Below are 23,653 nucleotides of genomic sequence, written 5' to 3' on the forward strand. Positions count from 1 at the left end.
GAGAGAAGAAGAGAGGAGAGGGGAGAGGAGTTGAGGGGAGAGGAGGGGAGAGGAAAGGAGAGGAGGGGAATGGGGAATGGAGTTGAGGGGAGAGGAGAGGGGAGAGGACAGGAGAGGAGAGGAGGGGAGGGGAGGGGAGAGAATGAAAGACTTACAAGGAACCCTGGAGGCCCAGCTTCTCCCGACTCTCCAATCTTCCCCTGTGAAGAGAACGTAAACATGTGGAGCTTCAACCGCATCATAACAGAGCCGGATCTCTGCTCACACCAATAGTGTTTCTAAACACACGCAGTGAAAGGACACAAGCCATCTGGGACCAACACAAGGCACGCTGCAGTACCATGAACAAGGCTAATTACTAGCTGTACTTTGTCTCCAACAAAGTACAGCTACTATAGGAGACGGATTGATAGAGAGTGATACAGAGAGAGAGAGAGAGAGAGAGAGAGAGAGAAAGAGAGAGAGAGAGAGAGAGAGAGAGAGAGAGAGACATTTTACCTGCTCTCCCGGGAATCCCATTTTTCCTGGAGGACCATCAAGACCCTGTGGAGAGAGGGATGAGAGAAAGGAATGAGAGAGAAGGATGGAAGAGGAGAGCACGAGCAGAACGCGCACATGCGCGCAAATCCTGCAGACGGACAGACACAATCACGTTCCTCTCGGTGATTGGACTCCCACAGTGCCTGACCCATGAGATGACCTACAGTGATATGAACTTTGAACCCAGGCAGGCCTCTTACCTTCTTGCCCTCTAACCCTGTGTCGCCTGTTGGACCGTCTGGGCCTCTTGCACCCTGAAACACAAACAGCTGTCACTCTCCAGTAGGGGGCACTGGTGCACAGCCCGAGAGGCACAACACAGTCAGTATTTGCGCTCAGTCAGGAACGGTGGGTCTCTTTCCTCTCTGTGTAGAAGACAGAAGGTACGTGTGTTTGTGTATGAATGCAAGTGTGTGTGTGTGTGTGTGTGTACGTGTGTGTAGTCTTCCTTTTAGCTGTGCACTGAACAATTAGCGTGGCCTACTGTAAGAGCTTCTTTATGCGCGTGTTCATAATACTGTGTGTGTGTGTATGTGTTTGTGTGTGGGGTGCCAGAGATACACATGGTTACAATCTGAAGAGAGGGCTCTAGACCTCCTCCTCTTCACTACACACACACACACACACACACACACACGCATTCGAACATCCACACAAATCCACGACAGTCAGTTTGTTTGGGTTTGTCCGGCTCATCTGTCAAACATAATCGATCAGAGCTCCTCTGAGCCAGATTCCCTGAGCACTGAGGAGAGGTGATGAATGAGAGACAGCCCGAGGAGACGACAGACCAGCATCCAACCCCCGGCCCAGTCCGGCTACACTACATCAGAGTACAGTACAGTACAGTACAGTGGAATCCATCTGCTAAGCATGTGCACCTATGTGGGAGGCTTCCTTCCCCGATGCCAGGGGCTGTTGGCAAGCCACCGGTCCCTGTTGCATCTGACGTCTGTCCACAGACAGATTGGAATCCTGGTGCACGTATGGGCACCTCTACCTTACAGTACCATCACCGCCACCCAGGAAGGATTTGACATCTAACACTGCTAACCTGAAGAACAGATTACAGACCGTTGATAGACTGCAGTCCCGCGGGCAATTTTAGCCGGAATAAGAGTTTTGAATAACTGGTCTGATGGCAGAACTAGGTTCGCTGTTGGCCAGAATAACAGATAATAGTTTGTTGATAGATGACAGCTCTATGGGAACTGCGAGCCAGAACATCATATTTCTTAGGACAACCATTTATCTGCGTCCTCCCAGCCGGCCCAGACGAACCACATTGAAGACTCATTCTTCTCTCATCTGCATACATTCCCTAACAGCAACTATGGGGAATGTATAGCTCTGGAAGTACTATGAGATCTCTGGAGGACTGGGTGAGGGACAGCCTACAGCTGGGATCTACAGCTGTAGGCTGAAGCCCACTCCACACAGAGCTAAGGCCAGTAAGACTGGTCACAGCTTTTGGATGAACAGCCATCGTCACACCCGTCCTGAATCCGGAAGTTGTCCCGATGAGGTGGTGTCGTGCCTCTGACACATCAGCCTGTGTCACACAGTCAGTCTGGCTGTCTGGGGTCAGCTGGATGAGCGTACGCCATCACGACCATGTAGCTTCTTTAGAGTCCGGGTTTCTCCTGTCCAGCTGTCCACCACCCCTCTGGACTGCCCCGCCCCTCTGGACTGCCCCGCCCCTCTGGACTGCCCCGCCCCTCTGGACTGCCCCACCCCTCTGGACTGCCCCACCCCTCTGGACTGCCCCGCCCCTCTGGATTGCCCCGCCGCTCTGGACTGCCCCGCCCCTCTGGACTGCCCCGCCCCTCTGGACTGCCCCGCCCCTCCGCTGCGCTTCAACTGCAGCTCGGTCGACATCCTACTTTGTGTTGTACTGTAATCCAGTGGAAACCACTCGGAATCACCAGACACCACTAGCAACCCACAAGAAGTTGAGACGCCTGCATGCTTATCTTTCCCCCCGCGCGGTGGTCTTTATGAACACTAAAATGTATTCAGAGAATTATCAAAGAATTTGGAAGCACCCAACGACACAACACAACCACACAACTCAACGCGGTATGGACGGACCACCGAGAAGGAGAGAAGCCATGATGACATCAGAGAGTTACAATATGGAAGCGATTAGCAGCAGATTTGTGGGTCAGTCAGGAGGAACCATCAGACATAAAACATGGCGGTGATCACTCGTAGAGAGGAAGAGAGAAAGAGAGAGAGAGATTGAGGAGGAAAGGGGGAGGGGAGGGAGTGGGGAGAGAAAGGGAGGGATGGGGAAAAGAAAGGACAAGGAATGCCTAGAGTGGGGAAGAAAGGAGAGAAAGAAAAGCGAGGGAGAGAAAGATAGAGAGAGAAAGAGAGCGAGAGATAGAGGGGAAGCGAGAGAAAGAAATGTCCCGTGATCTTGGTTCCTCCAGTGCTTCATTAGCTGTGTGAGTTTACTGTGGTGGTGTCCCAGAACTGACACCCTGTTCAGCCACACTTACGGCCTACATACATACACATATACAAAAGGACTGGGCCTTTCCATAAAAGGGCAGCATGAACGCTTTCTTGAAACCATGAACTTGGAATGAAGTCCAGGATTAAACTCTTATGAGGCAAGCTGCCCCTCACTGACTGGTTGTCGTTTCTGCTGGAGAGCCTAACAGAGGCAGACAGGCCAGCCGACTATAACAGTAGATCAACCCCAGGTAAGAGCATTTATCTGGGGTCGGGGTTAAGGCTGATCTCTGCATTGTCTCAAACTCCTCAAAGAGTCTACACTTGTGCGCGCATGTGTGTGTGTGCTGTCTTTGTGTACGTGTATGTATGTGTGTGTGTGAATGCGTGTGTCTGAAACAGTGTCTAAGGTCTCCTGGCTACAGGTTATCACCCGATCAGAGTGCGCTCATCAGATTTACAGCTGGGGAAACAGCTCGCATTAGCAATGACTGGAAGCACAGCTTAGGATATGTGTGTGTATGTGTCCAGTCTGAACCGAACCAGGCCCTTCTTCCTTCTTCCAAGGAAGGCTCAGACACAGAGACTGGTGTGTCTTGCCAAGTGTTTGGGCAGACAGACAGTAGATGAGTGCAGCTCAGCGGACATCCTTGAAAGGAGCTGGGGGAGACTTGAGGGGTGAAGGGGGAGGGGGGGCTGGATACCGCGAGGAACGCGCCAAACCTGGCTGCCATGTTTCCACCCCCTTGGCACAATTCATCTTTCAGCACCCCTATCCTCTCTCCATCATGTCCTCCCTCCATCACGACATTCCTCCCGTTCACCGCAAATCATCGTCCTCTCCCCAGGGCACGCGTCATTGTTCTTCATCTTCATCATCAACGGCACGACTTCCATCCTACCTATGACCCTCTGAAAAAACGTGCATAAAACCCTTAACCAGAACCCTTGAGGCAATACTGTGTTCTATGAGGAATGATTCTCTGAGGATACACCAGACGGTTCTCCCACAGCAGAACTCTAGCGGGACCCTTTTCTCTCTATCAGTTTATTCAAGGGTCTGCATCCAGTCTGCAGGAACACTGGCTGCCTGTCACAATTATCCCCGGCAAGGACGTCACATTTTCCATGACAAACATTAAGCTGCAACGTCAACAGCCGTTTTAACGAGTCGTTGTTGTCCGTCTGCTCGATGGAGCGCTTCCAAGAGTTCTAATGAGCTCTGACTGGTGCAGGAGAGAGTACAGCATGGCACCGCCTCCCCAATGCTCTGACCCTAGCCACGGCCAGTAAACAGACATGACATCACCGGCTCGGTAGGTCATATCGCAACATCGCCCTCTGGCTCAGCGGTAGCTGCATCCCCCCTCCCTCCCTCCCTCCCTCCCTCCCTCCCTCCCTCCCTCCCTCCCTCCCTCCCTCCCTCCCTCCCTCCCTCCCTCCCTCCCTCCCTCCCTTCCTCCCTCCCTCCCTCCCTCCCTCCCACACACACATACAAGTACACAATACAAATGCCTGCACACCCACACCACTATTGTATACAATACACATTCACACCAACACACACGCATATGCACACCCACACACAGTCCCTTCCCCTGTAGTCCCCAGAAGCTAAGAGAGGAGGGGGAGTTATGAGAGCGTGTGTCTTACCCGTCTGCCTTTGGGTCCTCTGGTACCGATGGGCCCACGAGATCCAGGGGTTCCCTGTACACGTGACAGGACAGAGGGGAGGAAGACGAGAGGGAGGGAGATCAAACAAATATGAGGCCTGACAGACGGCAGTGTCCCCCTCCCATCTCGCCACCCTGTTTCCATTCCTCCCTTTTCTCTTCCCATACACACACACACACACACATACCCCAACCCTTCGTCCCTCCTGTGCACCCACTCTGACCCTCAGAACACACTCTAGGGTTTGTTGTTAGATGTCACCCTGCCCAATTAAAGATCCTGGTCAGGAACCCTGCTCCTGTGAACCCCTCTGAGCTGCTCAGGGCTTACACAGACGCACACTGCCCCTCCGAGCCCAGTGTTTATGTTTGTTTTGGTACCTCCGTGGCCCCCTGCCTGTTCCAGAGCTCGGCCCAGACCCAGGCACAATGGCAGCCCACCGAGGAGCTCTGGGCCAGGGGGAAACAGCAGCGAGGCGGGGGGGTAGGTGGAGGTGGAGGGTCTAATTGGTGGGAGGTGTTGGAGGTTTGAGTGGCAGGGGGATATGCAGCTACAGCAGGTGGCTGCCAGCTCTGATCATCTTCACAGCCAAGCAGCTTAGCCACGCAAGAAAGCAGGCAGGCAGGCAGGCAAGCAAGCAAGCAAGCAGGCAAACAGAGAAACAGACAGACAGGCAGACAGGCAGGCAGGCAAGCTAGCAGACAGGTAGACAGGCAGGCAGACAGACAGACAGAGAGACAGTCTGTGAGGTGAGAGAGAAAGAGAGAGAGAGAGAGAGAGAGAGAGAGAGAGAGAGAGAGAGAGAGAGAGAGAGAGAGAGAGAGAGAGAGAGAGAGAGAGAGAGAGAAAGGCGGTGGGGTGGAAACGAGAAAGAGAGAGAGAGACTGACTGACTTACCGGATTTCCTGGTGGCCCGGAGGGCCCACTTTCACCTGGTGTCCCTGGGTGTCCCTGCAATAACACACACACACACAAACAGTATAAAGCAGCATAAAGTTGATTAACTGTGAGTTATTAAAACACATCCAACAGGTTCCAGCTGAAACCAGAAAATAGCCAAGAAACTAAAGATTACAAACACTCCAGAAGGCGGATGTGCCTTTACTGTTTGTGTGAGCGTGTATTCTCTGTGTTTGTACATCTCTCTCTGTGTGTGTGTCTGAGTAGTTTATGTTTGAACACGTCTGTGTGTGTTTTCTGTGTGTGTGTGTGTGTGTGTGTGTATGTGTGAAGGAAAGAGAGGCTGTGTGTTTTCTATTTTGAATAATGTGCCAATAGCCCATATTTGATTAGCGGAATTGGTTGTATGGCTCAGAGAAGGGGGCCTGGATTGTGTTCAGAACCTCGCTTCCCTGCACAATTCTGAGCATTCCAGTGAGGGAGAGAGAGCTAGGCTCATTAACACTCAAGCCAACATATCCAACTCAGTTATATTAGGGAGTGACTGGGTTTATGCAAGGGGGAGAAACACACTCACTCACAAACACACACACACGCACAGACACACACAGACAGACACAACCACAGAAAATACGCACACATACAGATGAATGGCGGTGGCAGGTTGGTCACAGTAATGTCATGAACCCACGGCTGTTGTGTGGCCCACGGTTTCTATGGTGGAAACATCTGTTGAACCACTCTGAGCACTGTAGAATCACTCTACAGACTATTGGGAGAGAGAGACAGAGAGAGAGAGACAGAGACAGAGAGAGAGAGAGAGAAAGAGGAAGGGAGAGAGAGAGAGAGAGAGAGAGAGAGAGAGACAGACAGAGAGAGACAGAGAGACAGAGACAGAGATGGAGAAAGACAGAGAGAGAGAGGAAGGGAGAGAGAGAGAGAGAGAGAGAGAGAGAGAGAGAGAGAGAGAGAGAGAGAGAGAGAGAGAGAGAGAGAGAGAGAGAGAGACATTCCTGTCTCATTGAAAGGAATACTACACTACAATAGCATTACTATGGCGTTAAGGTGTGTTAGTTTTGGTCCTATAGATAGCATTTATCAAACTGAGCCTTTGGGATTGGCAGTAGAATGTTACTTACATCAAGTGCACCTAAAGTACTTCAGATGGTATCTGACCCAGGTCTACACAGTAGGTCGTTCAGATCATGAACAGGACCTTGGTTGCTACAGGCAATAAACTCTGTGAGTTCTCTATCTCAGACTGACTGCAGAACCATCCAGGTCAGCATTCTGCTATACATTAGAGCATGAGGAGGTCCTTTCCTCATGCTGTGTGTGTGCATGCAGCTGACTTGGCCAGCACTTCCTGGTGTGTGACTAAGTCAGGCCTCGGAGGATTCCCATTGGCCAAGGGCCAGCAGGAAAGCAGGCGGTGCGTTTGACTTGAATGACGGCCGCCTCCCATTCATCCTCTCCTCTCAGAGCAGACATTCACTGTCACAGACCAGCAGACCACAGCGCTGCATCACTTCCCAGGCACGCACATATATCACATTATATGAAGGCTATAAACCTAGAGGCTATTGTTCTGGGGATCACAGCGAGAGGTAAGAATTGGGAAAGAGGGATGGAAAAGCACACAACCCTTTCCAGAAATGAACCTGATGGTTCTGACCTCTCAGAGCCTCTAAGAACCAACACTGTATAGCAGAGGTGTGTGTGTGTGTGTTTACTGTGCATTTCTGTACAGAGATGTTCTCTGTCTCAGAGACTGAGCCACGTATTCCCATGGGAATAACACTGACATCTTAATCTCATGCCGCCATAATGCTCCCCCATCCCGCATGTTAACCCCCCCCCCCCCCCTCGCCCTGGTAGCCCCTCCCCTCCCCCCCCTCGCCCTGGTAGCCCCTCCCCACCTCTACCAACGCACGTCTCCGAAGTCCATGCAAGCAGAGAGAAGGACTGAAAGGCAGACAGACAGATGGACAGATAGACAGGCCAAAACAGCCAGACAGACAGATGGACAGACAGAGGCAGAAACACACAGACAGACAAATGACTGAAAAAAAAGACAGACAGATGGTCAGACAGACAGACACGGACAAACAGACAGACAGCTCTTACATTTGATCCTTTTTCTCCTGGCGGTCCTGGCAGGCCCATCTCGCCTCGATCCCCCTGGAAATGTACAATCACAGACATGACCATTGGTCATTTTAGACAGACGCACAAACATTGTTAACCGAAGCCTGAGAGTTGGAGGATCGGTCGGACAGGTTAAAGGTCACAGGACAGGTTGGGAGTCTCACCTTCTCTCCTGCCAGCCCCGTCTCTCCCACAGGCCCAATGAAGCCCACCAAACCCTGAAGGGAAACACACACACATGCTTGTTGGCGACAAGGTATGAACACGGTTAAGTGTAAACAGGATCCCATAACTGGCCAATAGACAAGCGTGAGGGCTTGTGATGGCTGGGTTAGGTTACATCCAGAGAACGAGGGTCCGGGGACCATAGTTATAAGTGTTCCAGAGCAACCGTGCTGGTTCAGGACCGGATCCCTTGTCCTCAACATCTCATTCCAAAAGCCCTGTAGGGCTCCTCAATGCCAGCGCATCCTTACCCTTTCACCCATGGGTCCTGCCTTTCCTGTGATCCCCAGTTCCCCCTGAAGGACGACAGACATGCATTACACACAAGACAGGGGGTCTGTGAAGGTTCCTTCTGTGTGTAACAATGTGATTGCTCACCTTGACCCCCTCCGTCCCAATACTGCCAGGGAAGCCCTTCCTGCCGACTCTGCCCTGAGCACAGGAAACAGGAAACGGTTACCTGACTGTAGCTGATTCTGTACTGTAGGACTCAAAACAACACCAGATATTGCAGATAAGGCCACAGGTCATTGGTTTCTCAAGGCCGGCCTTGTAATTCAATAAATTTGTTCCCCCCTTTATTTGAAAGCAGGATTTTATTCGTCTCTTGGTCGGTACTACTAAGACTGATCTATTTGTTTCTTTGCACTTAGTAAGTTAAATCAGGCACACCCAGTCTTTGAAATTAGAAATCAGCCCAGATTTATAGAGGCTTAGTGTTCCTCCAGGAGAAGAGCAGTGTTCTGCAGGCTCCAGCTCAGAGAAGGTCTGGCTCGTCCTACCAGGTCCTAACAGTATGGCAGGAAACAGGAGAGCTCAGCCAGCGACTGTAAATGACGCTCCCATGTTCCTCAGTTCTGGGAGGGTTAGCGGCAGGCTAATTGTTGTTTCACAAAACTAACTCAGGCTTCGAAACGCCTTTTTTGTCCAAGGCCCAAAAACTCACAATGCCTTTCAATGGCTTAGAGAAAACTCCCATGTAGTTTCAGGCCAGCTCTCCAGGAACTGTAAAAAACTCACTCCGTAATTCAGTCAGAACGTAAAAGCAAGCATCTGCAGTAATGTGAGTATTACTATGGATTTGGTGAAGTATTTATTTAAATATGGCCATCCAGAAGCTGACCGCAGCACTGTGTTTTCCTACCTCTCAGTTCACCAATTTAGATTTATATCTGTGAGCCCAAGTCAGCCACTGAACACTGGGGGAAAAAAGAGAAGGAGAGAAACAGAGAGAGATGGAATGAAAACGAGAGAGGGAGTGGGAGAGCGAGAGAGAGAAGGACTGAAAGAGAGAGTGAGAGGAGAGGGAGGAAAAAGAGGCAGAGAGAAAGAGAAAGACAGAGAGAAAGAGAGACAGAGAGAGAGACAGAGAGAGAGACAGAGAGAGAGACAGAGAGAGAGAGAGAGAGAGACAGAGAGAGAGACAGAGAGGGAGACAGAGAGAGAGAGAGAGAGAGAGAGAGAGACAGAGAGAGAGACAGAGAGAGAGACAGAGAGAGAGACAGAGAGAGACTGGGTAATGAGGATAGCAGACAGATGTTAGGTGAAGCTCAGAAGGAGCAGAGCTGTGTGGCTCACAGCCAGGGATCACTCGAGATTCTGAGCACCAGCCAAACATCACTTCCCTCGGGAGATGGAGGGAGGGAGGAAGAGGTCGAGGATGGGGGAAGAAGGGAAAGGAAAGAGAGAGGTAACGAAAGAGGATAGAGGGAAAAGGAAGAAGAACTGAAGATAGGTACCAGAGAGAAAAAGTCACAAAGACTGTAGGAGAAAGAGAAGCATCTTAGAGTTGTCATGCTAAAAACAAAGCACGTGGTTTATTGCCCTACACTCCTCGGTAACAGTTAACGTCAAACTGGAAATAGCGACCATCACCACCCAGTGGCCAAGAAAAGGTAATGCAGTATCCGCTCACTAGTCAATTTGGCGACTCAGTTGCAACACCTCCAACAGTTAGACTGTAGCTCTGAAAGATGATGAAAAAGCTCTCTTTTTCTGATAGGCTTTTTGTTCACATTTCAGCCTGTGGTTCCCATGAGTCTGACTGACTCATCCCCCACTCAGTTCTGCCTGTTACACAAGCACATGCTGCTGGATCGTCACCACCAAGCTGGTGTTCCACTGTTCTGCTAACAACAGGCTTTTCAACTGAAAGTAAACACTGTGATACTCTGCAACTCTGCACGCCTCATGGCATGCTAATGGATTTAGTCAATCTGTTCTTAACCGCACATTTCGTCTGAAGTAAGAACAATCCCTGAAAGTGTGGGGAGACAACCACAGGCCAGGCAACCACACACACACGCACACACACACACACACACACACACACACACACACACACACACACACACACACATGCAGGTAATGATTCAGTGAGAAGTGAGTTAGTGAGAAGTGAGTGTGTAACAGGAGCCAGAGGCCTGACTGAGATAAAGAGCTCAGTCTGAATGAAAACCAGACGCTCACATTGATTCCTGCTAACGCCTCTCCTAACTTCCTCAAACAACGTCTTTATCCAATCAGCATTCCCAGGCCTTTCTGCCAAAACATCCTAATCCAATCACCACACACTTCACCTCCCCCAAAACAGCATCTTTGTCCTATCAGTGTACTTTCCACCCCCCCACGATGCCTGCATCCAATCAGGACTCACCTCCAGTCCTGTCGGCCCTGGTGGTCCGAGTGGGCCCTCTTCTCCCTGGAAATGGGTACGATGTCATAATTAGTATGGATGCTTTATCGCATATGGAACACTGGTGGTAGCTGCTGGTCGTATTCACAGCTGTTGACATTACAACAGAGGGCTAGCCTTAAGGGCTATCCTTCAGATGAAGGAGGGAGGTTTAGGGTGTGCACGTGCATATGGCGTGTGTGCGAGTGTGAATGGCGGCGGTGTACTTCTACCTCTAGTCCGGGCACCCCTCTAGGTCCTGGTAATCCTCTCAATCCCATCTTCCCCTGCAGGAAAACACAGCAACTTTGTTAAGATGTTCATTAATCTGTACTCATTCATGTCATTACAAACAACCATCAGGTTAGTGAACAGTTAAACTCCCAATATGTACAGAAACATCCAATATTGATGGCTGAACGTTAAATAAAATAAATGATACACAATGACAATGAAAGTCCCCAAAAGAAAGCGGTCAAACAGGAAGGTTCTCTTTACCTTGGGACCTTCTAAACCGTTCTCTCCAGGGGGGCCCATGTCACCAGGAAAACCCTGTTTTTCAAAGCGTGACAAATATATCAACAACGTGTTTCATTTCATATCAAACTCCTTTATTATTATTATCCCGAATATGTTCTGACATGTGTATAAATAGGTGTGTTTACAGTGTGTGAGTACATGTGTGCGTGCGTGCGTGCGCTGACCTCGGCGCCTGGTGGCCCAGGCGTTCCGTCAGGACCTCTCTCTCCTGTCCTTCCCTAAAATTCAACAGCAGAGGACGACACCAGCAGCGGTCATGATCACGATGACAGAGGGTGAGGAGAGAGACTCACGGGGTAGCGGGGGGGGTGGGGGGGGGGGACTTCTCACCTGCAGGCCGGGCTTCCCCCTGGGTCCAGGTAACCCTGGAATTCCCTGGATGCCCTGTGTCACACACACAGCAAAGACTTTCTGTCACACACACGGTAAAAAGGTTGTCACACACACAGTTAATAGCTACACACACACACACACACTGTGAAGAGCTCGTCACACACAGTAAAGTATTTCAGTCACATGTGTCAGCTATATAGCCATGGATGTATGTGGGGGCTATAAACATGGATGATATTGAAGCTATATAACCATGGATGTCTATGGCCCAATATAAACCTGTAATCCCATAGGACCTATATAACCATGGATGTCTATAGGAGCTGATCCAGCCATTAGACATGCATGCTCTGGTTAAGATCTCCTGTGTCTTCTGAGACCTCTCTGTTCTCTGTGATATAAAGGGTCTGTGTGTGTGCCTGCGTGTGTGTCTGTGTGTGTCTCTCTGTGTGTGTGTGTGTGTGTGAGTGACCGAGAGATGGAGGCAGGGAGCTTTACATCAGGGGCTTCAGATCACATCTGGCTGAACAGTTCTCCAGTGGGACCATCCTGTATTCATACTGTGTGTGTGTGTGTGTGTGTGTGAGAAGGGTTTACCTTGTCTCCCTGAAACCCGAGCTCGCCCTGCTCGCCAGGAAGCCCAACTTCACCCTGTTAATACAGAGAGAGAGAGAGTGAGAGAGAGAGAAGAAAGAGAGAGAAATCAATAAGTGGAATATCTCTTCTTTTTGCTGATTATCAGCATTTTTTACAGCAAATCCTCCATAGAGTTTTGTGACAGGAGAGCATTCACACACTAAACTCCCATGACAGCACAGATAATCACTGCAGCATGACACAGCGGATTTTATGCAACAATGATCTGTGTCACTGAAAGAATGGATGGCTGCTTATCCATTCATCCATCCATCTATTACTCCATCCATCTGTTACTCCATCTATCTATCTGTATTACACAACATTCCAGTCTAGATTTTCAAGTCAACAAGATACAAATCTTTTGACCATAAGCTTTAGAAAGGGCAAAAAGCAACACTTCTTTTGGACAGCGAGAGGACTGGTTTGACCAACGGGAACTGTTGATGCTAGCATGCAGGGAGTGCACATGGTAACATGCAGCTCAGACACAGGCCAATAAGGGGAATATTCAGATCACCTTATCACCTTTCAGTCCTGGCGCTCCTGGGTTCCCAAACACCCCCTGAAAAACATGCACACACAGGTTAGAACAGGAATTAACCGGTTTTGACAGGAAGTAACATGATGGTTAGCACAGGACATGATACCCACTGTTGAGGTTATGTCCATGTTTAAATGCAAAAGGCTGTTTTAAATTATTACTAAAATAAAGGGAGTCAGATGGCTGTGAGCGGTGAGGGAGTCGGGCTAGTAATCTGAAGGTTGCCAGTTCGATTCCCAGCCGTGCAAAATTAAGTTGTGTCCTTGGGCAAGGCACTCCACCCTACTTGCCTCGGGGGAATGTCCCTGTACTTACTGTAAGTCGCTCTGGATAAGAGCATCTGATAAATGACTAAATGTAAATGTAATTACTTATAGAACAACTGCTACACTACACATTTTCGGGTACTTTACTCTAAGTAATTCTACAACTGCACCATTCATACACTAGTCCAAACCCCTATACAATTTGCCACAGCAGAACTGATGGGCCAGACAACCATTTAGTTGGGCTTCCCCTAGGACTATACACACACACACACACGCAGACACACACATACACACCTGCTCTGGACATAAGGCCCTAGTTCATCTGCACACATACTCACTTGCTGCTGCTCTTTCAAAATGACACACATGTACACACACGCAAGCACAAACGTGCACGCACACACACACAACATACTTTCGAAATAAGGCCCTGGTTCATTTTGCTGCAGTTTCCTGTCACGTGACTGGTGCTCTTGAAAAAGCGTCCCCAGGACAACAGCATCTTATTCTACGGTGGGGTCCCTGCAGGATCGCACTACTACACTAGAAAGTGCATACTGTATGAGAGCCTCTCAGGAAGACTGGTGAAGGAGAGGGCGTGTGTGTGTGTCGAGTACTCACCTTCAGTCCATTAGGTCCTGGAGGTCCTATTCCGCCTACAGGTCCCATGTCACCCTGCCACCAGGAGAGAAAACATACATAGTTATACAGACATAACAGGCGCTTCTACACACACACACACACACACACACACACACTCCAGGGGCTGGATGCCGCACAGAATAATGCATGGCAAAACCAAGCGGCCATGAGATCCAAGACTCAGAGCCAAGAGGTTAGAGGCATATTCAGATTTGAATGAAGACCATATTTCTATGAACTTCCGTAGTTATTCCTGTCTCTCGGCCTCTCTATCCCTCTTATCCTCTGCCTTTCTCTCTGCCCCTCTGTCTCTCAAACAAGTTAACAGCGCACCGAGTGCTGTTTCTCCTCTACACTACCACCAACACAGTGGCTTTTACCATGCTCCACATTGCTAGAGGGTTACCCCAAGTTCAAGGTTTCTGGTCGAGTGAGAGACATCCTTGAGTATTTCCTCATTGTAACATGCCTACTTCCTGTCTCTTGTCCAGGCCCATTAGCCTCAGGAGGCTGTGTGTGAGTTTGTGTGTGTTTGTGTTTGTGCGCGTGTGTGTTTGTGCACGCGTGTGTTTGTGCACGTGTGTGTTTGAGTCAGATGGAGGCTGTGGACAGGGCCCAGAGCTGCAATCAACTCCGACCTCCAGGCATCCAATGACAGGCCTAGATCTGGCTCAGAATAGAGAGGACTGGAGAGGGACCGTATCATAACACACCACTCTGCTGTGCACGCCCTTGTGTGTGTGTGTGTGTGTGTGCAGGAATGGTGGGCAGGACAAACCTACAGGGGAGGGGCCGTCAGCTCTTTAATGAAGCTAAATTAGAGAGAAGGTTCAGTCCATAACCAGAGCTCAGACAGCATGACTGACAGATACAGTGCGTCTGGGCCTCTGTGTGGGCCATGTATGGATCTCTGGTGCAAGAGAGAGGGAGAGACTTCCTGTCACTGGGTCTAATAGAGGTAGACTGTAGTAAGGCCTCCGACACACAGAAGTACAAACAAAAACACACGTATACACACCAATATACAGTACGTGAAGCAAAAAGAGACACATTGTATACTTACAATAAGCCCAAAAACTCCAGCAGGCCCAGGGGCTCCCAGCTTGCCCTGTGAGAGAGAAAGAGAGAGAGAGAGTCAGAGAGTGGGGACAGCTTTCTGAGGATGTTGGCTCTTTTTACACAAACACAGAAGAGAGGCTCAGTGTTCATTAAAGCCTGTGAGAGGGGGGTAGTGTGTGTGTGTGTGTGTGTTTGTGTGTGTTTATGTATGTGTGTTTAGTACATACGTTTGTGTGTATGAAGATAGAAAGGAGTGCAGAAAGAGGGTGGAAAAGACAGAATGAAGGATAGTCCCTCAACCACCAGACCACTGGACCATGAGGGATGAGATGTTTCCCTGGTCTGTTTATGTTTTGGATTTGGTGCCCATTTTAGGATCTTCCCTCCAACAACATTTCCTTTTGAATGCTAGTGAACACGTTTGGAGTGTGTATGTGTGTGTGTGTGAGAGAGAGAGGGAGAGAGAGAGAGCATAACATGGCATTTCCACATCAACTCAAGTGGTGGAAAAACTCAGATGCCAAGGCAAAGAACTAAGCTTCACTCTTTACTTTTGGGGTTTTGAAACAGCAGGGCAATTAAAATGATCAATCACCGAGGAATACATTCAGGTAAAACTTAGTTGTAAGACTGTTCTGGAACACTAAAAACTCTGTTCAAAGAAAGTCAGACAAGAGAACAGGGCCAGTAACAGCAGGATCTTCTCTGCAGGTTCTCATGGTTTTCTCATCATCCCGTGACTGTCACCGTCCAAATCCCCAGCAATGAAACGCCAGGAGTATGTGTGTGTGTGTGTTGGAATGGTGAAGTTGCGGTCCATCCTAAGTGCTCTTAAAATTTTCACTCCATTTGGGTGAATGAGACACATGGAAAATTGAATGCAGGAGGATGGAGGGAATGTGTGTGTAGAGAGAAAAGGTGCGAGTGTAGAGATGGCAGGAGTAGAGGGATGAAGAGATAGAGGGAGTGTGTGTGTGTAGTGATGGAGTGTGTGTGTGTAAGGATAGAATGAGTGTGTGTGTGTGTGTGTAGAGATAGAGGGAGTGTGTGTGTGTAGATAAAGAGGGAGTGTGTGTGTGTGTAGAGATAGAGTGAGTGTGTGTAGACATAGAGGGAGTGTGTGTGTAGAGATTGAGGGAGTATGTGTGTAGAGATAAAGGGAGTGTGTGTGTGTAGAGATAGAGGCAGTTTGTGTAGAGATAGAGGGAGTGTGTGTGTGTAGAGATAGAGGGAGTGTGTTTGTAGAGATAGAGGGAGTGTGTGTGTGTAGAGATAGAGGGAGTGTGTGTGTAGGTGTGTAGAGATAGAGTGAGTGTGTGTAGAGATAGAGGGAGTGTGTGTGTAGGTGTGTAGAGATAGAGTGAGTGTGTGTAGCGATAGAGTGAGTGTGTGTAGAGATAGAGGGAGTGTGTGTGTAGAGATAGAGGGAGTGTGTGTGTAGAGATAGAGGGAGTGTTTGTGTAGAGATAGAGGGAGTGTGGGTGTGTGTAGAGATAGAGGGAGTGTGTGTAGAGATAGAGGGAGTGTGTGTGTAGAGATAGAGTGAGTGTGTGTAGAGATAGAGTGAGTGTGTGTAGAGATAGAGGGAGTGTGTGTGTAGAGATAGAGGGAGTGTGTGTGTAGAGATAGAGGGAGTGTGTGTAGAGATAGAGGGAGTGTGTGTGTAGAGATAGAGGGAGTGTGTGTGAAGATTTACTCACAGGGTCTCCGTCCGGCCCGGGTGGTCCTCTCTCCCCAAAATCCCCCGGAAACCCCTGGAGAGAAGAGCAGCTTTAAAGTCCTACTGCACCCCAACACACACACACACACACACACACACATGCATCCACACACACAAACACACATGCATCCACACACACACACATATGCACGCATCCACACGTACATGCACACACAGATGCATACTTCAGCACACACAAACACACATGTTGTAAGTAAGGTAGGCATGTATTCAGACAACGTAATAATGAATCATTACGGGTCATAGCAACATTGCTCAAACTCTATATGGTTCCACCTGCTCAGTAGTTGGTAAAGGATAAATGGGTCAAATTATGAAAATTAAGATAATAACGGACTGTAAGGGAGATAAAAACTGAATGGTGCATTTCAAATTAAGAAGTTCTTAACAAGGTCATACTACAGAACCACTGGACTGGTACACTAACCTACAATGCATGAATACTGTATTACTAAAATGTATACGCAGATTAGAGTGGGCAATTATAGCATACAGTCATTTTATTCCCATTTGGAAGCTATTTAATGAGGCAAATATGTTCAAACGAGGTGCCTAGTCACTCGATTATGGTTATTGATGCCTAACGGGTGTGTCGCGTAAAAGACTAAACTTTTGAGGATTTTCAAAATACTGCATAACCCAGCAGCCAGCAATTTTAGCTGCATTTATCCAGCCCTAAATGAACATCTAATCTGAGTTACGGGGGTGCGAAAGCCACAGCCTACACACACCTCCGCACACACATCCGCACACCCATCCGCACACACATACACACACACATACACACACACACATACTACACAGCTACTGGCACAGGAGCTACGGCTAACTACAGTGGATAAACTAAACCATTCAGGAACACTTAGTGTAACTGGCTGCCGCATTCCTCCTGCTATGTTATGTAAGCATCCTAATTAGGAAGCGATGGGAATAAACCTAGAACTGTGGCTGTATTTACAGGCAATCTGATCCAGTGTTCCTGTACCAAAACCAATGTGTTTCAGTTGCTGACGATGCTAAACCAGCTAAACCAGTCAATTAGCAAACGCTTTCAACTGTGGGAGGATTTGATTATTATAGTTGATGTGCTGAAGGGGCTTTGAGATCCCGACACACAGCTTTACAGTCGTCTAGTCTTGGCTTAAAATACTTCCATTAAGATACTGGAATTAGGTTGTGCATTAAGGACCTCTTAGTCCAGGCAAAACGACATGAGAGGCCAGGACTGGCCAACAGCAGTCTAGCTACAGTAGCCTGCTGATGTTTAACAATGTCAAAGACAGAGCACAGTCTAAGAACCATGACCAGCACCCCACCACCACAACATCGAAAAACGGATTTCATACAAGCCTTCGTTATCGAGCGCCAAGAAATGATCTGGGAGTTTAGGCACTAGAATGAGCGAGGAGGAGAGAGATTCCTCTGAAGGGGGGGTGGGGGGTGGGGGGGTGGGGGGGCTGTGGGGATTCGCCCGACACCGCAGATCGCTTTCCACGCCGCCGCACAACAGAGGAACACGAGCAGTAAGAAATCAAGACTGCTGTCATTGGCTGCCCAGTGATAAATCATAGAACTATTATTGCTGCCATATGAAGACTGGAACACACAATGGAAAAGTCTGAGGTTCTGCGAGCCAACAACACTCCTCACAGCAGAGGCAGTTCTGTTTGGAAGACGGGCCCGTCGAGGCCCAGGCCGACTGCGTTTGAATGATGCCAGGTAGCCCAGCCGTGGGTCAGGGTATCTGTGCCATCTGAGTGGATTACGCAGAAGGAGTGCTCACTGTCAGTCTGACTACCAGACAACCATGTATGAAGACTGTGGCGCGCACTAATACACACCCGCACACACACAGATACAGACGTAAACAGAATCTCTCGGATGACAGTTCGGACTACGATATCTCCTAGTTGGCGACAGACTATCACACAGCTTCACGCAGCTTCAAAGCTAATCTCTTCAGACTGACATCCACTGTTTCCACGGTGTGAGTTCCAATCAAGGCCACGCGAGGCACGGAGGAGGGGGACTTACGGGGCAATAAAAGGGAACGAGGACACGCGGGGGGTAAAGAAGGACGGACAGGAGGGAGAAAGCTGTGTTTGGAAGTGATGATCCTGGAAGAGAGAGAAGGATCGGAGAGATAAGTGGAGGGAGGGAAGGAGGGTGGAGGCGAAAGCAACATGTAGATAGTAGAGAGAGAGTGTGTGTATGTGTGTGTGTGTGTGTGGGGGGGGGGGGGCTCTTGGTCGAGGTCCAGTGAGATCTCTTTGTAATATGCTGCTGAAGTTTCCGGTGTTTTCCATCCTGCAGCTCAATGACACAATGATCATGTCTCTGCTGGACCTCGGCCAGTAACTATGGTGACTCTGTGTGTGGTGTGTGTGGTGTGTGTGTCTGTGTGTGTCCTCACTGGACCTCGGCCAATAGCCTAGAACAGTTCCAGTTCTAGTTGTGGGGGTCAGTTGTTATAAGAGCTTTAAAGCCTCCCTCTTTAAAACCACTACTGCCACACACACACACACACACACACACACACACACAAACCAAGTCAATCTCTCCCTTGCGCCTTCAGTTATAGCAACAACCTGCATCAACCTGTGTACTATTCAATCCCGTTCATATTGGGACAGTAGAAAAAAAACTGTCGAAAAACAGTAGAAAAAAACAACCAGGGTGGGCTTTCTCCTCTGATGTTCCTACTGACAAACTGATGTTTGTTCTCTCTCTTTAAACTCCAACCAAGCGTCTGTCAGCGGCTGCCTGCTGCCCCTGGGTGCTGGAGAGGACAGAGCTGTGCTGACAGCACCAGCTTGAGTCCAGGCACAGCTCTGAAGACAGGACTGGAGTCTCTGTGTCTCTGGTCTGTCCGACAAGGGATGAACTGGAGGCTTCCAGACGCACACAGAGACGCGTGCACACGCACTCCCTAATCTCTTCCAAACTGTGCTGTGCTCTTGTATGACCAGTCCTATAGCAAGCATGTTTACAAGTATCACACATTTGGACTCACATTGCACCCTGTAAAGAACAACTTAACTAGACAACAGCTGTCACTTCTCAACGTCTTGGAGGCGGAGGCTTCAGTGTGATGGGAGTTTACGTATACAGTTAGGTCCATAAGTATTTGGACATTGACACAATTTTCATCCTTTTGGCTCTGTATACCACCACAATGGATTTGAAATGAAACAATCAAGATGTGCTTTAAGTGCAGACGTTCAGCTTTAATTTCAGGGTATTTACATCCAAATCAGGTGAACGGTGTAGGAATTACAATACATTTTATATGTGGCCCCCCCCTTTTTAAGGGACCAAAAGTAATTGGACAATTGGCTGCTCAGCTGTTTCATGGCCAGGTGTATGTTATTCCCTCATAAAGGGAGTTCGTTATTTCATTGACAAGGAGCAGATAAAAGGTCTAGAGTTCATTTCAAGTATGGTATTTGTGTTTGGAATCTGTTGCTGTCAACTCTCAATATGAAGTCCAAAGAGCTGTCACCATCAGTGAAGCAAGCCATCGTTAGGCTTAAAAATCTAAACAAACCTATCAGAGAGATAGCAAAAACATTAGGTGTGGCCAGATCAACTGTTTGGTACATTCTTAAAAAGAAAGAACGCACTGGTGAGCTCAGCAACACCAAAAGACCCGGAAGACCACGGAAAACAACTGTGGTGGATGACAGAAGAATTATTTCCCTGGTGAAGAAAAACCCCTTCACCACAGTTGGCCAGATCAAGAACACTCTCCAGGAGGTAGGCGTATCTGTGTCAAAGTCAACAATTAAGAGAATACTTCACCAGAGTAAATACAGAGCGTTCACCACAAGATGTAAACCATTGGTGAGTCTCAAAAACAGGAAGACCAGATTAGTTTGCCAAAACACATCTAAAAGAGCCTGTACAGTTCTGGAACAACATCCTATGGACAGATGAGACCAAGATCAACTTGTACCAGAATGATGGGAAGAGAAGAGTATGGAGAAGGGAAGGAACTGCTCATGATCCAAAGCATACCACCTCATCAGTGAAGCATGGTGGAGGTAGTGTTATGGCGTGGGCATGTATGGCTGCCAATGGAACTGGTTCCCTTGTATTTATCGATGATGTGACTGCTGACAAAAGCAGTAGGATGAATTCTGAAGTGTTTCGGGCAATATTATCTGCTCAGATTCAGCCAAATGCTTCAGAACTCATAGGACGGAGCTTCACAGTGCAGATGGACAATGACCCGAAGCATACTGCGAAAGCAACCAAAGAGTTTTTTAAGGCAAAGAAGTGGAATGTTCTGCAATGGCCAAGTCAATCACCTGACCTAAATCCAATTGAGCATGCATTTCACTTGCTAAAGACAAAACTGAAGGGAAAATGCCCCAAGAACAAGCAGGAACTGAAGACAGTTGCAGTAGAGGCCTGGCAGAGCATCACCAGGGACGAAACCCAGCGTCTGGTGATGTCTATGGGTTCGAGACTTCAGGCTGTCATTGACTGCAAAGGATTTGCAACCAAGTATTAAAAGTGACAATTAGATTTATGATTATGTTAGTTTGTCCAATTATTTTTGGTCCCTTAAAAAGGGGGGGGCCACATATAAAATGTGTTGTAATTCCTACACCGTTCACCTGATTTGGATGTAAATAACCTGAAATGAAAGCTGAAAGTCTGCACTTAAAGCACATCTTGATTGTTTCATTTCAAATCCATTGTGGTGGTATACAGAGCCAAAATGCTGAAAATTGTGTCAATGTCCAAATACTTATGGACCTAACTGTATATATTGACTTATCTACTAAAAAGCCAACAGGCCACAGCTGCAGAATGACATCACTGTTCAGGGTGGCATATTCTTCTCCCAAACTATCTTCGACAAACTCCAAAACTTGGTCTCTTTAGTAACACCAACTCCAAATGTTTCCACGGTGAGGAACCCCAAAATAACGGTCTCTCTTTCTTTCTCCAACAAAAGACTTCTCTTACAGCACCACATGTGCTGCTGCTGCTGTAATCTGGAGTGCTAGACCTGCACTTAGCCCTTTTGCTGATCTCTTTGGAAATTATGAAGGCGCAAGTGAGGAATGACGCAAACGCAGACCTTGTAAACCTTTGCATATGTGTGTGTGTGTTTATGTGTGCGTGTGTGTGTGTATGTGTGTGTGTTTGTGTGTGTGTGAGGGTGTGTTTAGGGCGCCTGTTTGCACCAAAGCTCCTGAAGCCGACCCAGATATTAAGCAGAGCTGGATAAAAAGCTGGGGACAGGGTAGGATCAAGGCATTTCTCTAAAACAAAGGTCTGAACTCCAAATGACTGAGGATGAGGTATGCCCTCAGAAATACAATAATGAGGCATTTTCTCAGCAAGAACATAATGATGCATGTCCTCAGCAATAACATAATGAGGCATGTCCTCAGAAATAACATAATGAGGCATGTCCTCAGCAATAACATAATGAGGCTTGTCCTCAGCAATAAAATAATGAGTCATGTCCTCAGCAATATCATAATGAGGCATGTCCTCAGCAATAACATAACGAGGCATGTCCTCAGCAATAACATAACGAGGCATGTCCTCAGCAATAACATAACGAGGCATGTCCTCAGCAATAACATAACGAGGCATGTCCTCAGCAATAACATAACGAGGCATGTCCTCAGCAATAACATAATGAGGCATGTCCTCAGCAATAACATAATGAGGCGTGTCCTCAGCAATAACATAACGAGGCATGTCCTCAGCAATAACATAATGAGGCATGTCCTCAGCAATAACATAACGAGGCATGTCCTCAGCAATAACATAATGAGGCGTGTCCTCAGTAATGAGACAACGAGACATCCTCAGAAACATAAGCATGAGGTTGCAGTTTGCAGTAGGATAATGAGCCAATCACAATAATGTGATCAGTATGAGGTGAGTCGCAGTATGGGTTTCATTGCGCTAGTAAAATGAATCAGACTAACCCAAGTATTTGACAGTATTTGCATGTTATTGACCCAGGTCCACTTATGCATCACAAAGGCTTTTCAATATGGATTTGATACAATAACAATATCTATCCACAAGGTTCCATCCCCACTGTCTAGTAAAGTAGATCTAGACCCCCCATTCATTTGATCACAGTATGAACTGGAATGATTATCTATAAAGTATGTTGAGACAAAACTTTACCGGCCTACCCATCTTGCCCCTCTTCCCTGGTTCTCCAGGAATGCCCTGAGAAAAGAAGGATGAAGGGGGGGGGGGGAGATAGAGAGATGGAGCAGAGAAAATCAGATGAAAAAAGTCAGCAACAAGTACACACTATAAGACACGTTCCTAAAAGACAAACAGACAGACAGACAGGCAGACAGACAGCATGACTCAGCTAACAGAGTTGTCTGACTGTGGAAGTGTCTGTTACATTCTGGCCCTGATGCATAAGGCCCTTGAGGCAGAGATAAGTAGGCAGGCTAATCACTGGATGTTAGAAGGCTGGCTGGAGAATGCAGAGTGGAGGTCAGGCAGTTTAAAGGCTCTTAAATGTGTGTGTGTGTGTGTTGTATGAGTCACCAACACTCCCACACAGTATTACAGAACACCCAGCTGGAGGCTGTTCCCACATTTGGAAGCTAACACACACAAGCACTCACTAACTCACTCACTCACTACCTCACTCACTCACTACCTCACTCACTCACTACCTCACTCACTCCTTACCTCACTCACTCACTCACTACCTCACTCACTCACTCACTACCTCACTCACTCATTACCTCACTCACTACCTCACTCACTCACTCAAGAATGAAGAAGCAAGAAGCAAAAAAGGAGAAGGGTCTCCTCCACTCACTCTTTCGCCATCAGACCCAGGTAAGCCAAAAAGTCCTGGGATTCCAATGAAGCCCTGCAGAGAGGAGAGGAGAGGAGTGGAGAGTAAGTCTTCTAACACCTGAAGGCAGTATGATACCAACAGCGGGGCTCCTCAGGTGCAGAGACAAGGGGTCCAGTGCTGGGAGGCTCCGTCGGTCCGAAGGGGTCTCCGTGAAGAACCAAGCCATGAGGCAAGTGTATATGCCCATGGACTGCATGGTGCTGGCTTCCACGATGTAGTCCAAGGGCACATACCCTCACGCCAGGGATCTCTGAAGAAGAACAGGTCGGCCGGCTGGACTGCTGGAGGACAACAACAACAACAACAACAGCAGCAGCAGCAGCAACAACAACAACAACAACAGCTGCAGCAACAATGACATTGACACTAACAGTGACAACAACAACAATGACACTGACCA

General features: G+C 48.2%; 1 protein-coding gene across 1 annotated transcript in view; it reads right to left on the minus strand.

Moving 5' to 3' along the window:
* col27a1a (collagen, type XXVII, alpha 1a) overlaps window positions 1-23,653 on the minus strand; it is a 74,993-nt gene that overhangs the window by 13,868 nt on the left and 37,472 nt on the right. Inside the window, exons 11-31 of the mRNA XM_067250231.1 lie at window positions 23,212-23,265; window positions 22,551-22,595; window positions 16,345-16,398; window positions 14,649-14,693; window positions 13,565-13,618; window positions 12,651-12,695; window positions 12,092-12,145; window positions 11,492-11,545; window positions 11,326-11,379; window positions 11,120-11,173; window positions 10,855-10,908; window positions 10,604-10,648; window positions 8,326-8,379; window positions 8,199-8,243; window positions 7,887-7,940; window positions 7,702-7,755; window positions 5,572-5,625; window positions 4,654-4,707; window positions 741-794; window positions 499-543; window positions 156-200 (exon numbers count right to left, since the gene is read on the minus strand). Of these exons, the coding sequence (XP_067106332.1) occupies window positions 156-200; window positions 499-543; window positions 741-794; window positions 4,654-4,707; window positions 5,572-5,625; window positions 7,702-7,755; window positions 7,887-7,940; window positions 8,199-8,243; window positions 8,326-8,379; window positions 10,604-10,648; window positions 10,855-10,908; window positions 11,120-11,173; window positions 11,326-11,379; window positions 11,492-11,545; window positions 12,092-12,145; window positions 12,651-12,695; window positions 13,565-13,618; window positions 14,649-14,693; window positions 16,345-16,398; window positions 22,551-22,595; window positions 23,212-23,265 (1,071 nt within the window). The remainder of the gene's footprint in view (window positions 1-155; window positions 201-498; window positions 544-740; window positions 795-4,653; window positions 4,708-5,571; window positions 5,626-7,701; window positions 7,756-7,886; window positions 7,941-8,198; window positions 8,244-8,325; window positions 8,380-10,603; window positions 10,649-10,854; window positions 10,909-11,119; window positions 11,174-11,325; window positions 11,380-11,491; window positions 11,546-12,091; window positions 12,146-12,650; window positions 12,696-13,564; window positions 13,619-14,648; window positions 14,694-16,344; window positions 16,399-22,550; window positions 22,596-23,211; window positions 23,266-23,653) is intronic.

Source organism: Osmerus mordax, chromosome 14 (assembly GCF_038355195.1).
Source record: "Osmerus mordax isolate fOsmMor3 chromosome 14, fOsmMor3.pri, whole genome shotgun sequence".
Classification (NCBI taxonomy): domain Eukaryota; kingdom Metazoa; phylum Chordata; class Actinopteri; order Osmeriformes; family Osmeridae; genus Osmerus; species Osmerus mordax.